At 50.2% G+C, this 17,613-nt stretch overlaps 1 protein-coding gene across 1 annotated transcript; it reads left to right on the forward strand.

The window, feature by feature from the left end:
* Positions 1-4,170: 4,170 nt before the first annotated feature.
* Positions 4,171-15,328, forward strand: FAM219A (family with sequence similarity 219 member A). Its single transcript, XM_044276673.1, has 5 exons — positions 4,171-4,269; positions 4,479-4,559; positions 4,645-4,699; positions 9,958-14,713; positions 14,836-15,328. The coding sequence occupies exons 1-4, from the start codon at positions 4,181-4,183 to the stop codon at positions 10,114-10,116; spliced, it is 384 nt and encodes a 127-aa protein (XP_044132608.1). The 5' UTR covers positions 4,171-4,180; the 3' UTR covers positions 10,117-14,713; positions 14,836-15,328.
* The last annotated feature ends 2,285 nt before the right edge of the window (positions 15,329-17,613 follow it).

Here is a 17,613-nt window from a genome sequence, read left to right on the forward strand (position 1 = left end):
AGACCACCCCGACTGCTGTGCGGACCCCAGTACTGAGCAAGAGATCAGTTATACATGGAAATGTGTTTAGTAGGGAAGGACCCTTATACACACACATACACATGTAGTGTATGGAGATTCCCCCAACCCCCCTCACCGCCGGCAGGTTCAGGGTAGACATGGTAGATGGCGGGGACCCCCGCTGTGAAAGGAAAGAGTTTGGAGATGTGGAGAAGACCCCTTTGCTGCTGCAGGACTACTGTGGTGGATGAAGGAGATGGGACCGGTGTGGTGGATGGAGAAGATGATAGCGGTGTGGTCGGGGGATGGGACTGTTGTGAAGGACAAAGAAGACTCAATCGGTGTGGTGGATGAAGAAGGGGTGTCTGCTCATCATATACATGGTCTGTGGTGGTTACTCTCCATGGTCCTGATATAGGGGTGTCTGCTCATCATATACATGGTCTGTGGTGGTTACTGTCCGTGGTCCTGATATAGGGGTGTCTGCTCATCATATACAGGTCCTTCTCAAAAAATTAGCATATTGTGATAAAGTTCATTATTTTCTGTAATGTACTGATAAACATTAGACTTTCATATATTTTAGATTCATTACACACCAACTGAAGTAGTTCAAGCCTTTTATTGTTTTAATATTGATGATTTTGGCATACAGCTCATGAAAACCCAAAATTCCTATCTCAAAAAATTAGCATATCATGAAAAGGTTCTCTAAACGAGCTATTAACCTAATCATCTGAATCAACTAATTAACTCTAAACACCTGCAAAAGATTCCTGAGGCTTTTAAAAACTCCCAGCCTGGTTCATTACTCAAAACCGCAATCATGGGTAAGACTGCCGACCTGACTGCTGTCCAGAAGGCCATCATTGACACCTCAAGCAAGAGGGTAAGACACAGAAAGAAATTACTGAACGAATAGGCTGTTCCCAGAGCGCTGTATCAAGGCACCTCAGTGGGAAGTCTGTGGGAAGGAAAAAGTGTGGCAGAAAACGCTGCACAACGAGAAGAGGTGACCGGACCCTGAGGAAGATTGTGGAGAAGGACCGATTCCAGACCTTGGGGGACCTGCGGAAGCAGTGGACTGAGTCTGGAGTAGAAACATCCAGAGCCACCGTGTACAGGCGTGTGCAGGAAATGGGCTACAGGTGCCGCATTCCCCAGGAACAGCGGCAGAGGCGCCTGACCCGGGCTACAGAGAAGCAGCACTGGACTGTTGCATGTCATTCGGAAATCAAGGTGCCAGAGTCTGGAGGAAGACTGGGGAGAGGGAAATGCCAAAATGCCTGAAGTCCAGTGTCAAGTACCCACAGTCAGTGATGGTCTGGGGGGCCATGCCAGCTGCTGGTGTTGGTCCACTGTGTTTTATCAAGGGCAGGGTCAATACAGCCGCTATCAGGAGATTTTGGAGCACTTCATGCTTCCATCTGCTGAAAAGCTTTATGGAGATGAAGATTTCATTTTTCAGCACGACCTGGCACCTGCTCACAGTGCCCAAACCACTGGTAAATGGTTTACTGACCATGGTATTACTGTGCTCAATTGGCCTGCCAACTCTCCTGACCTGAACCCCATAGAGAATCTGTGGGATATTGGGAGGAGAAAGTTGAGAGACGCAAGACCCAACACTCTGGATGAGCTTAAGGCCGCTATCGAAGCCTCCTGGGCCTCCATAACACCTCAGCAGTGCCACAGGCTGATTGCCTCCATGCCACGCCGCATTGAAGCATCCTGGGCCTCCATACCACCTCAGCAGTGCCACAGGCTGATGCCTCCATGCCACGCCGCATTGAAGCATCCTGGGCCTCCATAACACCTCAGCAGTGCCACAGGCTGATTGCCTCCATGCCACGCCGCAGTGAAGCATCCTGGGCCTCCATAACACCTCAGCAGTGCCACAGGCTGATTGCCTCCATGCCACGCCGCAGTGAAGCATCCTGGGCCTCCATAACACCTCAGCAGTGCCACAGGCTGATTGCCTCCATGCCACGCCGCATTGAAGCAGTCATTTCTGCAAAAGGATTCCCCACCAAGTATTGAGTGCAGAACTGAACATAATTATTTGAAGGTTGACTTTTTTTGTATTAAAAACACTTTTCTTTTATTGGTCGGATGAAATATGCTAATTTTTTTAGATAGGAAATTTGGGTTTTCATGAGCTGTATGCCAAAATCATCAATATTAAAACAATAAAAGGCTTGAACTACTTCAGTTGTGTGTAATGAATCTAAAATATATGAAAGTCTAATGTTTATCAGTACATTACAGAAAATAATGAACTTTATCACAATATGCTAATTTTTTGAGAAGTACCTGTACATGGTGTCTGGTGGTTACTGTCCGTGGTCCTGATACAGGGGTGTCTGCTCCTCATATACATGGCCTGTGGTGGTTACTGTCCATGGTCCTGATATAGGGGTGTCTGCTCCTCATATACATGGCCTGTGGTGGTTACTGTCCGTGATCCTGATATAGGGGTGTCTACTCATCATATACATGGTGTCTGGTGGTTACTGTCCGTGGTCCTGATATAGGGGTGTCTGCTCATCATATACATGGTCTGTGGTGGTTACTGTCCATGGTCCTGATATAGGGGTGTCTACTCATCATATACATGGTGTCTGGTGGTTACTGTCCGTGGTCCTGATATAGGGGTGTCTGCTCCTCATATACATGGTCTGTGGCGGTTACTGTCTGTGGTCCTGATATAGGGGTGTCTGCTCCTCATATACATGGTGTCTGGTGGTTACTGTCCGTGGTCCTGATATAGGGGTGTCTGCTTATCATATACATGGTCTGTGGTGGTTACTGTCCATGGTCCTGATATAGGGGTGTTTGCTCATCATATATATGGTCTGTGGTGGTTACTGTCCATGGTCCTGATATAGGGGTGTTTGCTCATCATATACATGGTGTCTGGTGGTTACTGTCCGTGGTCCTGATATAGGGGTGTCTACTCATCATATACATGGTGTCTGGTGGTTACTGTCCGTGGTCCTGATATAGGGGTGTCTGCTCATCATATACATGGTGTCTGGTGGTTACTGTCCATGGTCCTGATATAGGGGTGTTTGCTCATCATATACATGGTCTGTAGTGGTTACTGTCCGTGGTCCTGATATAGGGGTGTCTGCTCATCATATACATGGTGTCTGGTGGTTACTGTCCATGGTCCTGATATAGGGGTGTCTGCTCATCATATATATGGTCTGGGGTGGTTACTGTCCGTGGTCCTGATATCTGGGTGTTTTGTTATGGCGCTCATGTAATAGTAATATAACAATCTGTGGCTACATTCTTAAAAATGAGGAGTAAAGGTGAAAGTGAGAGACTGGTCCACGTGAGTTGGAGACTAATAAAGAAATGTATTAAATATACACAAAGCAACAATAATGACCAGAATAAAAACCAAATAAAAGACAAACATCGCCATATTACAGGCAAAGTGTGTATAAATACCAATAGACGTAAATATCCCAAAAATGCAAAGCAAATAGGAGAACAACAAATCAATCAGCTGTGAAATAGAATCATGATAAAGATGTCACCAAAGTCCCACGTCTATTGCCACGGTCCGTGGCTTCCTCATAGGAACCGCACGTCACAGCTGTAAGCAACAGAATAGAAGTTCAGATACAAATTCCTCTGTAAAATATTAAAGGGGGGTCCGTCCAGGGTGGTGAGAGGTTCCTCCTCTCTCTTCCCGTCATCCCTTCCTTCCTCCTCTCTCTTCCCGTCATCCCTTCCTTCCTCCTCTCTCTTCCCGTCATCCCTTCCTTCCTCCTCTCTCTTCCCGTCATCCCTTCCTTCCTGCTCTCTCTTCCCGTCATCCCTTCCTTCCTGCTCTCTCTTCCCGTCATCCCTTCCTTCCTGCTCTCTCTTCCCGTCATCCCTTCCTTCCTGCTCTCTCTTCCCGTCATCCCTTCCTTCCTGCTCTCTCTTCCCGTCATCCCTTCCTTCCTGCTCTCTCTTCCCGTCATCCCTTCCTTCCTGCTCTCTCTTCCCGTCATCCCTTCCTTCCTGCTCTCTCTTCCCGTCATCCCTTCCTTCCTGCTCTCTCTTCCCGTCATCCCTTCCTTCCTGCTCTCTCTTCCCGTCATCCCTTCCTTCCTATCTTATGTTGTCTTGGCCCATGTGATGTAAGTCTTCTCACATTCTCCTTACAGAGAAGCAGCGGGAGATGGCCAGGAAGGGCTCGCTGAAGAACGGGAACGTCGGGAGTCCAGTGAATCAACAGCCCAAGAAGAACAATGTCATGGCCAGAACAAGGTAGGACGCCTGGCGGGGTGAGAGCTGCCATGACGGCCGCCATGCCCGAATGTGACCCGGGTAGATGTTTACTGCTGGTGAAGTCTCCGTCCCCGGGTCTTGGCGTTGCCCCCTGCTGTAGTGTTTTGTGGTGTCCTGAGGACTTGTGTCTCATTCTTGCCGCCGCTCATCAAACGTCTGATTATATATTATATCTCATCATCTCCCAGACTGGTCGTCCCGAACAAAGGATACTCCTCTCTCGACCAGAGCCCGGACGAGAAACCCCTCGTAGCCCTGGACACAGACAGGTACCCTATCTATCTCACATCTGTCTTATATATCTCTGTCTGTCTATCTTCCGTAGTCACTAATACCCGCTCTCTTCCCCTCTAGTGACGATGACTTTGACATGTCCAGGTATTCGTCCTCGGGTTACTCATCAGCTGAGGTAGGTCGGTGACTTGTGGCTCAGTTATTCTGTATGTGATGCTAGAATAATCTCTGGAAAAGTCCTGCTGTCCTCCTAATAATAGTGACCCAGACGCTGCTGCCCTCAGGAGGAGCGGTACTGTGCGGTATACGGGACAGGAGGAGCGGTACTGTGCAGTATACGGGACAGGAGGAGCGGTACTGTGCGGTATACGGGACAGGAGGAGCGGTACTGTGTGGTATACGGGACAGGAGGAGCGGTACTGTGCGGTGTACACAGGAGGAGCGGTACTGTGCGGTATATGGGACAGGAGGAGCGGTACTGTGCGGTATATACGGGACAGGAGGAGTGGTACTGTGCGGTGTATGGGACAGGAGGAGTGGCACTGTGCGGTATATACGGGACAGGAGGAGCGGTATACGGGACAGGAGGAGCGGTATACGGGACAGGAGGAGCGGTACTGTGTGGTGTACGGGACAGGAGGAGCGGTACTGTGCGGTATATGGGACAGGAGGAGCGGTACTGTGCGGTATACGGGACAGGAGGAGCGGTACTGTGCGGTGTAGACAGGAGGAGCGGTACTGTGCGGTGTACACAGGAGGAGCGGTACTGTGCGGTATACGGGACAGGAGGAGCGGTACTGTGCGGTATATGGGACAGGAGGAGCGGTACTGTGCGGTATACGGGACAGGAGGAGCGGTACTGTGCGGTGTACACAGGAGGAGCGGTACTGTGCGGTATATGGGACAGGAGGAGCGGTACTGTGCGGTATACACAGGAGGAGCGGTACTGTGCGGTGTAGACAGGAGGAGCGGTACTGTGCGGTGTACACAGGAGGAGCGGTACTGTGTGGTATACGGTACAGGAGGAGCGGTACTGTGCGGTATATGGGACAGGAGGAGCGGTACTGTGCGGTATATGGGACAGGAGGAGTGGTACTGTGCGGTGTACGGGACAGGAGGAGTGGTACTGTGCTGTGTAGGGGACAGGAGGAGCGGTACTGTGCGGTGTACACAGGAGGAGCGGTACTGTGCTGTGTACACAGGAGGAGCGGTACTGTGCGGTGTACGGGACAGGAGGAGTGGTACTGTGCGGTGTAGGGGACAGGAGGAGTGGTACTGTGCGGTGTAGGGGACAGGAGGAGTGGTACTGTGCGGTGTAGGGGACAGGAGGAGTGGTACTGTGCGGTGTAGGGGACAGGAGGAGTGGTACTGTGCGGTGTAGGGGACAGGAGGAGTGGTACTGTGCGGTGTAGGGGACAGGAGGAGTGGTACTGTGCGGTGTAGGGGACAGGAGGAGTGGTACTGTGCGGTGTAGGGGACAGGAGGAGTGGTACTGTGCGGTGTAGGGGACAGGAGGAGTGGTACTGTGCGGTGTAGGGGACAGGAGGAGTGGTACTGTGTGGTGTACGGGACAGGAGGAGTAGTACTGTGTAGGGGACAGGAGGAGCGGTACTGTGTGGTGTACGGGACAGGAGGAGCGGTACTGTGTGGTGTACGGGACAGGAGGAGCGGTACTGTGTGGTGTACGGGACAGGAGGAGCGGTACTGTGTGGTGTACGGGACAGGAGGAGCGGTACTGTGTGGTGTATGGGACAGGAGGAGCGGTACTGTGTGGTGTATGGGACAGGAGGAGCGGTACTGTGCGGTGTACGGGACAGGAGGAGCGGTATTGTGCGGTATATACGGGACAGGAGGAGCGGTACTGTGCAGTATATACGGGACAGGAGGAGCGGTACTGTGCGGTATATACGGGACAGGAGGAGCGGTACTGTGCGGTGTATGGGACAGGAGGAGTGGCACTGTGCGGTATATACGGGACAGGAGGAGCGGTATACGGGACAGGAGGAGCGGTACTGTGCAGTATATACGGGACAGGAGGAGCGGTACTGTGCGGTATATATGGGACAGGAGGAGTAGCACTGTGCGGTATATACGGGACAGGAGGAGCGGTATACGGGACAGGAGGAACGGTACTGTGCAGTATATACGGGACAGGAGGAGCGGTACTGTGCGGTATACGGGACAGGAGGAGCGGTACTGGCCGGTATACGGGACAGGAGGAGCGGTACTGGCCGGTACTGTGCGGTATACGGGACAGGAGGAGCGGTACTGTGCGGTATATACGGGACAGGAGGAGCGGTACTGTGCGGTATATACGGGACAGGAGGAGCGGTACTGTGCGGTATATACGGGACAGGAGGAGCGGTACTGTGCGTTATATACGGGACAGGAGGAGCGGTACTGTGCAGTATATACGGGACAGGAGGAGCGGTACTGTGCGGTATACGGGACAGGAGGAGCGGTACTGGCCGGTATACGGGACAGGAGGAGCGGTACTGGCCGGTACTGTGCGGTATACGGGACAGGAGAAGCGGTACTGTGCGGTATATACGGGACAGGAGGAGCGGTACTGTGCGGTATATACGGGACAGGAGGAGCGGTACTGTGCGGTATATACGGGACAGGAGGAGCGGTACTGTGCGGTATATACGGGACAGGAGGAGCGGTACTGTTCGGTGCACATAATGAGGGGAGAATGATTAGCCCTGTAATTGCAGTAATTAGCAGGTGACCTGAGCTCATTATGGTGGTTACATATGGAGGTCCTCCGCCCGTAGATCATATATACTGTATATACTGCACCTGTTTTATTTTCTGCTGTTTGTTTGTGTCATTTTTGCTGCTGACATTTCTGCTCATTTTCTCCCGGGGAAAGCAATTTTCTCTGAGCTGCAAATTTCCCAGCAGATTAGTATTGAGGATTCAGCAGGGGATGCACATGAAATATACGGCAGTTCTGTTTTTAGCTTCTCTGCAAACGGTAAAAAGATTTACAGACGCCTTCAGCTTTAAGTTCTATACACGTCATTAATATGCAGGAAGGGCACCAGAATACAAGGCACCAGAGCAGGCTCCCTGCAGACACTGAACAAGCAGAGTATGCGGGGATATTCTGCTGTAATGCCTGCAGAATTGTGAATACAGCTCTGGAGTATAATACAGGATGTAGCTCAGGATCAGTACAGGATAAGTAATGTATGTACACAGTGACAGCACCAGCAGAATAGTGAGTGCAGCTCTGGAGTATAATACAGGATGTAACTCAGGATCAGTACAGGATAAGTAATGTAATGTATGTACACAGTGACTCCACCAGCAGAATAGTGAGTGCAGCTCTGGAGTATAATACAGGATGTAACTCAGGATAAGTACAGGATAAGTAATGTAATGTATGTACACAGTGACTCCACCATCTGAATAGTGAGTACAGCTCTGGAGTATAATACAGGGTGTAACTGAGGATCAGTACAGGATAAGTAATGTATGTACACAGTGACTCCACCAGCAGAATAGTGAGTGCAGCTCTGGAGTATAATACAGGATGTAACTCAGGATCAGTACAGGAGAAGTAATGTAATGTATGTACACAGTGACTCCACCAGCAGACTAGTGAGTGCAGCTCTGAAGTATAATACAGGATGTAAGTGAGGATCAGTACAGGATAAGTAATTTATGTACACAGTGACTCCACCAGCAGAATAGTGAGTGCAGCTCTGGAGTATAATACAGGATGTAACTCAGGATAAGTACAGGATAAGTAATGTAATGTATGTACACAGTGACTCCACCATCTGAATAGTGAGTACAGCTCTGGAGTATAATACAGGGTGTAACTGAGGATCAGTACAGGATAAGTAATGTATGTACACAGTGACTCCACCAGCAGAATAGTGAGTGCAGCTCTGGAGTATAATACAGGATGTAACTCAGGATCAGTACAGGAGAAGTAATGTAATGTATGTACACAGTGACTCCACCAGCAGACTAGTGAGTGCAGCTCTGAAGTATAATACAGGATGTAAGTGAGGATCAGTACAGGATAAGTAATTTATGTACACAGTGACTCCACCAGCAGAATAGTGAGTGCAGCTCTGGAGTATAATACAGGATGTAACTCAGGATAAGTACAGGATAAGTAATGTAATGTATGTACACAGTGACTCCACCATCTGAATAGTGAGTACAGCTCTGGAGTATAATACAGGGTGTAACTGAGGATCAGTACAGGATAAGTAATGTATGTACACAGTGACTCCACCAGCAGAATAGTGAGTGCAGCTCTGGAGTATAATACAGGATGTAACTCAGGATCAGTACAGGAGAAGTAATGTAATGTATGTACACAGTGACTCCACCAGCAGACTAGTGAGTGCAGCTCTGAAGTATAATACAGGATGTAAGTGAGGATCAGTACAGGATAAGTAATTTATGTACACAGTGACTCCACCAGCAGAATAGAACACGTGCAGATGCTGCTGTAGCTTACATCTTTTTACTATATTCGAATTGACTACCTTGGATCTGGGGTCGTTTGGCTCGGCTGCTGCATTCTCGCAATTTTAAATCCTGATAAACCTGCTTCAAGTGTGCTGCTCCTATCCTTTGTTTTTCTTCCACCAGCAGAATAGTGAGTGTAGCTCTGGAGTATAATACAGGATGTAAGTGAGGATCAGTACAGGATAAGTAATGTGTGTACACAGTGACTGCACCAGCAGAATAGTGAGTGCAGCTCTGGAGTATAATACAGGATGTAACTCAGGATCAGTACAGGATAAGTAATGTATGTACACAGTGACTGCACCAGCAGAATAGTGAGTGCAGCTCTGGAGTATATTACAGGATGTAACTTAGGATCAGTACAGGATAAGCAATGTATGTACACAGTGACTGCACCAGCAGAATAGTGAGTGCAGCTCTGGAGTATAATACAGGATGTAACTCAGGATCAGTACTGGATAAGTAATGTATGTACACAGTGACTGCACCAGCAGAGTAGTGAGTGCAGCTCTGGAGTATAATACAGGATGTAACTCAGGATCAGTACAGGATAAGTAATGTCTGTACACAGTGACTGCACCAGCAGAATAGTGAGTGCAGCTCTGGAGTATAATACAGGATGTAACTCAGGATCAGTACAGGATAAGTAATGTATGTACACAGTGACTCCACCAGCAGAATAGTGAGTGCAGCTCTGGAGTATAATACAGGATGTAACTCAGGATCAGTACAGGATAAGTAATGTCTGTACACAGTGACTGCACCAGCAGAATAGTGAGTGCAGCTCTGGAGTATAATACAGGATGTAACTCAGGATCAGTACAGGATAAGTAATGTAATGTATGTACACAGTGACTGCACCAGCAGAATAGTGAGTGCAGCTCTGGAGTATAATGCAGGATCTTTCCTTCCTTATTTGCATCTTTTTATTCACAGCAGATCAACCAAGACTTGAATATCCAGCTCCTGAAGGACGGTTACCGATTAGATGAGATTCCAGATGATGAAGATCTGGACCTTATACCCCCCAAGTCCGTTAACCCCACCTGCATGTGCTGCCAGGCCACCTCCTCCACCGCCTGCCATATCCAGTAATGCGGGAGGTGCCTGTGATCTGTGCATTCCACGATAACTGTAAATCTTAACAGCCATTGCTTCCTCCTATGGTAGGACACGCACCTATTTGTGTTCATGGAGCCAGGAGAAACCAAAGCCGACGTCAGTGCGCGGGACGGGGACTAGTGAGGGCAGGGATACGCGGAGCCCCCCTTAAGCTGCTGCTGACAACACCATTATTTTACACCTCAGTGTGACCGCTCATCCCAGACACGGGGCAGCGGCGAGGGATCCGAGGTCCGTGGGTTCGCTCTGATATCATTATGTGGGCTCCATGCTGGCGGTGACGTCTTTAGTGCACAGGAGACCCCCGCCCCCCATGTACTGCACAGGTGACCCCCCACATTCTGCACAGGACACCCCCCAGATACTGCGCACATCATTTGGTTTCTTCTGTCTCCATGTTTTATGTTCATATTTTACAAGGCGACCCCCCCCCCCCAAATACTAAAGGTGACCGTGAGTCTGCTAGAGAAGTCGCCCCCACTCAGTGCCCCCCCGGACCCCTATATGTTATGTTGTGCAGCGCCCCCCAGTGCTGGGAGAGGCCGGGTCCTCCGTGGCTCTCCCTTCAGAGAGTAGAGGCGATGACGATGGATTGTGGTGATAACAACCCCCATCCTGTAACGTCTGCTGGGAGTAGTGCATCAGTTTACTCGCTGGACTCGGGGAGGATTGATTCGTAGTGCCATAGTCCGTCCTGGACAGAACACGTAGAAAATGTCAGGCCGCCATTGTGATTGTGGGTCATGTGATGCAGGGTCACGCCCTCAAGGTGACTGCGTTCTCTGAAGGTTTCTCCTAATGACCTGCAGGGGTCGCTATTGCAGCTGCGGTGTGCGGTTTAGTCAGCGACTAACACAAAAAGTGAGGAGACTTCCAAATCTCATTATTTCTGTTCTCTTAAAACACAAAGAGACGTCTGTAACCCAACGGCGCACCGTCCTGAGGAGGAACCCCGCCCGCCATCCCAGCAGAGAGCAGCCTCGGGGGGCAGTTATGTCTAATGATGTCACATAGACCCACGTGTAATAGCCCCCTCTAGAGGTCAGCGGGGGTATATCCTGATGATGTCACATAGATCCATGTGTAATAGCCCCCTCTAGAGGTCAGCGGGGGTATATCCTGATGATGTCACATAGACCCACGTGTAATAGCCCCCTCTAGAGGTCAGCGGGGGTATATCCTGATGATGTCACATAGACCCACATGTAATAGCCCCCCTAGAGGTCAGCGGGGGTATATCCTAATGATGTCACATAGACCCACGTGTAATAGCCCCCTCTAGAGGTCAGCGGGGGTATATCCTGATGATGTCACATAGACCCACATGTAATAGCCCCCTAGAGGTCAGCGGGGGTATATCCTAATGATGTCACATAGACCCACGTGTAATAGCCCCCTCTAGAGGTCAGCGAGGGTATATCCTAATGATGTCACATAGATCCATGTGTAATAGCCCCCTCTAGAGGTCAGCGAGGGTATATCCTAATGATGTCACATAGATCCATGTGTAATAGCCCCCTCTAGAGGTCAGCCGGGGTATATCCTGATGATGTCACATAGATCCATGTGTAATAGCCCCCTCTAGAGGTCAGCCGGGGTATATCCTGATGATGTCACATAGATCCATGTGTAATAGCCCCCTCTAGAGGTCAGCGAGGGTATATCCTGATGATGTCACATAGACCCACGTGTAATAGCCCCCTCTAGAGGTCAGCGGGGGTATATCCTGATGATGTCACATAGATCCATGTGTAATAGCCCCCTCTAGAGGTCAGCGGGGGTATATACTGATGATGTCACATAGATCCATGTGTAATAGCCCCCTCTAGAGGTCAGCGGGGGTATATACTGATGATGTCACATAGATCCATGTGTAATAGCCCCCTCTAGAGGTCAGCGGGGGTATATCCTGATGATGTCACATAGATCCATGTGTAATAGCCCCCTCTAGAGGTCAGCCGGGGTATATCCTGGAGATGTCACATAGATCCATGTGTAATAGCCCCCTCTAGAGGTCAGCGAGGGTATATCCTGATGATGTCACATAGATCCATGTGTAATAGCCCCCTCTAGAGGTCAGCCGGGGAATATCCTGATGATGTCACATAGATCCATGTGTAATAGCCCCCTCTAGAGGTCAGCGGGGGTATATCCTGATGATGTCACATAGATCCATGTGTAATAGCCCCCTCTAGAGGTCAGCGAGGGTATATCCTGATGATGTCACATAGATCCATGTGTAATAGCCCCCTCTAGAGGTCAGCGGGGGTATATCCTGATGATGTCACATAGACCCACGTGTAATAGCCCCCTCTAGAGGTCAGCGAGGGTATATCCTGATGATGTCACATAGATCCATGTGTAATAGCCCCCTCTAGAGGTCAGCCGGGGTATACCCTGATGATGTCACATAGATCCATGTGTAATAGCCCCCTCTAGAGGTCAGCGGGGGTATATCCTGATGTCACATAGACCCACGTGTAATAGCCCCCTCTAGAGGTCAGCGGGGGGTATATACTGATGATGTCACATAGACCCACGTGTAATAGCCCCCTCTAGAGGTCAGCGAGGGTATATCCTAATGATGTCACATAGATCCATGTGTAATAGCCCCCTCTAGAGGTCAGCCGGGGTATATCCTGATGATGTCACATAGACCCACGTGTAATAGCCCCCTCTAGAGGTCAGCGGGGGTATTTCCTAATGATGTCACATAGACCCACGTGTAATAGGCCCCTCTAGAGGTCAGCGGGGGTATTTCCTAATGATGTCACATAGACCCACGTGTAATAGCCCCCTCTAGAGGTCAGCCGGGGTATATCCTGATGATGTCACATAGACCCAAGTGTAATAGCCCCCTCTAGAGGTCAGCAGGGGTATATCCTAATGATGTCACATAGATCCATGTGTAATAGCCCCCTCTAGAGGTCAGCCGGGGTATATCCTGATGATGTCACATAGATCCATGTGTAATAGCCCCCTCTAGAGGTCAGCGGGGGTATATCCTGATGATGTCACATAGACCCACGTGTAATAGCCCCCTCTAGAGGTCAGCGGGGGTATATCCTAATGATGTCACATAGACCCATGTGTAATAGCCCCCCTAGAGGTCAGCGGGGGTATATCCTAATGATGTCACATAGACCCATGTGTAATAGCCCCCTCTAGAGGTCAGCGGGGGTATATCCTGATGATGTCACATAGGCCCACGTGTAATAGCCCCCTCTAGAGGTCAGCGGGGGTATTTCCTAATGATGTCACATAGATCCATGTGTAATAGCCCCCTCTAGAGGTCAGCCGGGGTATATCCTGATGATGTCACATAGATCCACGTGTAATAGCCCCCTCTAGAGGTCAGCGGGGGTATATCCTGATGATGTCACATAGACCCACGTGTAATAGCCCCCTCTAGAGGTCAGCGGGGGTATATCCTAATGATGTCACATAGACCCACGTGTAATAGCCCCCTCTAGAGGTCAGCGGGGGTATATCCTGATGATGTCACATAGATCCATGTGTAATAGCCCCCTCTAGAGGTCAGCGGGGGTATATCCTGATGATGTCACATAGACCCACGTGTAATAGCCCCCTCTAGAGGTCAGCGGGGGTATATCCTAATGATGTCACATAGACCCATGTGTAATAGCCCCCCTAGAGGTCAGCGGGGGTATATCCTAATGATGTCACATAGACCCATGTGTAATAGCCCCCTCTAGAGGTCAGCGGGGGTATATCCTGATGATGTCACATAGACCCACGTGTAATAGCCCCCTCTAGAGGTCAGCGGGGGTATATCCTAATGATGTCACATAGACCCATGTGTAATAGCCCCCCTAGAGGTCAGCGGGGGTATATCCTAATGATGTCACATAGACCCATGTGTAATAGCCCCCTCTAGAGGTCAGCGGGGGTATATCCTGATGATGTCACATAGACCCACGTGTAATAGCCCCCCTAGAGGTCAGCCGGGGTATATCCTGATGATGTCACATAGGTCGATGTGTAATAGCCCCCCCTAGAGGTCAGCGGGGGTATATCCTGATGATGTCACATAGGCCCACGTGTAATAGCCCCCTCTAGAGGTCAGCGGGGGTATTTCCTAATGATGTCACATAGATCCATGTGTAATAGCCCCCTCTAGAGGTCAGCAGGGGTATATCCTAATGATGTCACATAGATCCATGTGTAATAGCCCCCTCTAGAGGTCAGCCGGGGTATATCCTGATGATGTCACATAGATCCACGTGTAATAGCCCCCTCTAGAGGTCAGCGGGGGTATATCCTGATGATGTCACATAGACCCACGTGTAATAGCCCCCTCTAGAGGTCAGCGGGGGTATTTCCTAATGATGTCACATAGATCCATGTGTAATAGCCCCCTCTAGAGGTCAGCCGGGGTATATCCTGATGATGTCACATAGATCCATGTGTAATAGCCCCCTCTAGAGGTCAGCGGGGGTATATCCTGATGATGTCACATAGATCCATGTGTAATAGCCCCCTCTGGAGGTCAGCGGGGGTATATCCTAATGATGTCACATAGACCCACGTGTAATAGCCCCCTCTAGAGGTCAGAGGGGGTATATCCTGATGATGTCACATAGATCCATGTGTAATAGCCCCCTCTAGAGGTCAGCGGGGGTATATCCTAATGATGTCACTTAGACCCACGTGTAATAGCCCCCTCTAGAGGTCAGCAGGGGTATATGGACGTCTATTGATTTTCCTGCACCTCGCCCACAATCGGCACGTCTCAGCACCGCCATCTGAAAAGTGGACAATCCCTTTAAGACCCTCCATGATCCTGCTGGCGATGCTACCCTGGTTTAGTAATGGGGGAGGGGTACATACTTTTGGCCGCTCACCGTCCGCCCCCTCTTTGTATTTCCGCTCCCATCGCTGTATTCCGTACTCATGATGTAGGATACGTTCTGCCTTAACCCTTGTCGAGCTGGGACACTGGAGAGCGCCCCCTGCAGGTCTGGAACTGTCTCGGCTCCTCGGCCTGGGCGAGGGGTGGCACAGAAGGGGTTAAATGTTGTTTTTCTGATTTTGCGTTGTATTATTTATTCCGGGATATTCTGTAAACTTGTATAATATGTTTTTTTAACATTTCCATCGCAGTATTTCTCAGTGTTCCTGGTGTGTGTAGTGTAACATGACGATATTAAAGCATATCTACCGACCCGCCTCCGCCTCGCTCATTGTCCTGCGGGGGTCCCGGCCGACAGCGGAGACCCACCGTCCAGAAGCTGAGGGTCTGTTAAGGGTCCATTCACACGTCCGCAATTTCGTTCCGCATTTTGTGGAACGGAATTGCGGACCCATTTATTTCTATAGGGCAGCACGATGTGCTGCCCGGACACGGAATTGCGGACCCGCACTTCCAGGTCCGCAATTCCGTTCCCGAAAAAAATAGAACATGCCTGCAATTGTGGACAAGAATAGGACAAGAACAGGCATATTCTATTAGTACCGGCAATGTGCGGTCCGCAAAATGCGAAACTCACATTGCCGCTTTCCGTGTTTTGCGGATCTGCGGCTCCGTGGATCCACAAAACACGTTGCGGACGTGTCAATGGAGCCTTACAGTGTATCAGCGCAGACGACCTTTCTCCTGTCCTGGACTCTTACCTGCCCTGATACACTGTAACGAGCTACAGCGGAGTGAGCAGAACTGTGTCAGACCAGAATTGCTACTCACTGACAGCAAGCGGAGATCCTGAAACCGGTGAAGAAATGAAACGCAAAGGGGAGAATTCATTGAAGCTATTTTGTAAAATGTTTTGTGTTTTTTTGGGAGGGGGGGGGGACCTAGGACCTTAACACCCAGACAGAGGGTCCCCGATGCAAAATGATGAAGTGCGGCCCCGGAAGGGTGATTTTATTGTCCGGAATTGGCGCCCAGTAATTGTGAGGGGCTCTTAAAGAGGTTATCCCATGAATGATGTAAAAAAAAAACAGCCCTGGACCTCGTGGATCCTGAGATCTCCCCGTTCATTGCTCCAATTAATCTGCTTAGGGGGCGTGTCCTTTCGTGTGGAGCTACGGGAGCACGTCCTTTCGTGTTGAGCTACGGGCGCATGTCCTTTCGTGTGCAGCTTCGGGAGCATGTCCTTTCGTGTGCAGCTTCGGGAGCATGTCCTTTCGTGTGCAGCTTCGGGAGCATGTCCTTTCGTGTGCAGCTTCGGGAGCATGTCCTTTCGTGTGCAGCTTCGGGAGCATGTCCTTTCGTGTGCAGCTTCGGGAGCATGTCCTTTCGTGTGCAGCTTCGGGAGCATGACCTTTCGTGTGCAGCTTCGGGAGCATGTCCTTTCGTGTGCAGCTTCGGGAGCATGTCCTTTCGTGTGCAGCTTCGGGAGCATGTCCTTTCGTGTGCAGCTTCGGGAGCATGTCCTTTCGTGTGCAGCTTCGGGAGCATGTCCTTTCGTGTGCAGCTTCGGGAGCATGTCCTTTCGTGTGCAGCTACGGGAGCATGTCCTTTCGTGTGCAGCTACGGGAGCATGTCCTTTCGTGTGCAGCTACGGGAGCATGTCCTTTCGTGTGCAGCTACGGGAGCATGTCCTTTCGTGTGCAGCTACGGGAGCATGTCCTTTTGTGTGCAGCTACGGGAGCATGTCCTTTCCGCTGCAGCTGGTGAAGGATGGAACTGAGCATCTGCTTCTGTCTCGGTGAGTCGGACAGAAAAATAAGGAAAAGAGCAAACAGCAGGTGGCGCTCTACAGATAGACGTCAGTGAATAACTCAGTGGCTATAGTAAATTTTCCAGGTGCCGGATATGTCACCGCAGGCTGGACCTGGACCAGCTCGATGCAGACTCATCGCCAAAGGCTGGAAATGTGTTGTGCACGAAAACTTATCACAGCTGAGGGTTTGTCACAATTGTATCCCCTGCAGATTACCCTCCAGCCAGATTAAATTTGACAAACTATCAGGACTGGAGAAGATATTGGTGCTGCCGATGTGCTTAGCTCATAGAGGAGGGGGAGCTGATAGTAACAAACCCTCAGCTGTGAGCAGTGTAAGGGCTCGTTCACATGGAGGATCCACTTCATGCAAAAACTGAGGGTCTGCCTTTGTCTCTACAGCAAAGTTTCCATTCACTGACCGCAGTGGCTGGACTCTATATGGTTCCCCCTTGCACGATTGGAAGACAGAACCCCCCCCACCCCACCTCCCAAACCTCTGTAATCTGGGGCATTCTTACGCTGCATTCTCCAGTTACTGTGGAGTTCCCCTTTCATTTTTTTAATTTTTATTTGCCAATTTGGGTTGATGAGGGGCGTGCGTCCTGTGCACCTGAGCGGCCCCAGACATTACATCCTATAGACGGGTCACCCCCGCCTCTCAGACACAGATTAGCCGCAGATTAGGCAGATGGTGTCAGGGGGACAATGAGACGATGGTCAGTAATGAGCCGCCATCTGTGGAGGAGCAGCCATGAGGGGCCGCAGCTCAAGGCATGGCGCC

This window comes from Bufo gargarizans, chromosome 1 (assembly GCF_014858855.1).
Source record: "Bufo gargarizans isolate SCDJY-AF-19 chromosome 1, ASM1485885v1, whole genome shotgun sequence".
In the NCBI taxonomy this organism is placed as follows: Eukaryota; Metazoa; Chordata; class Amphibia; order Anura; family Bufonidae; genus Bufo; species Bufo gargarizans.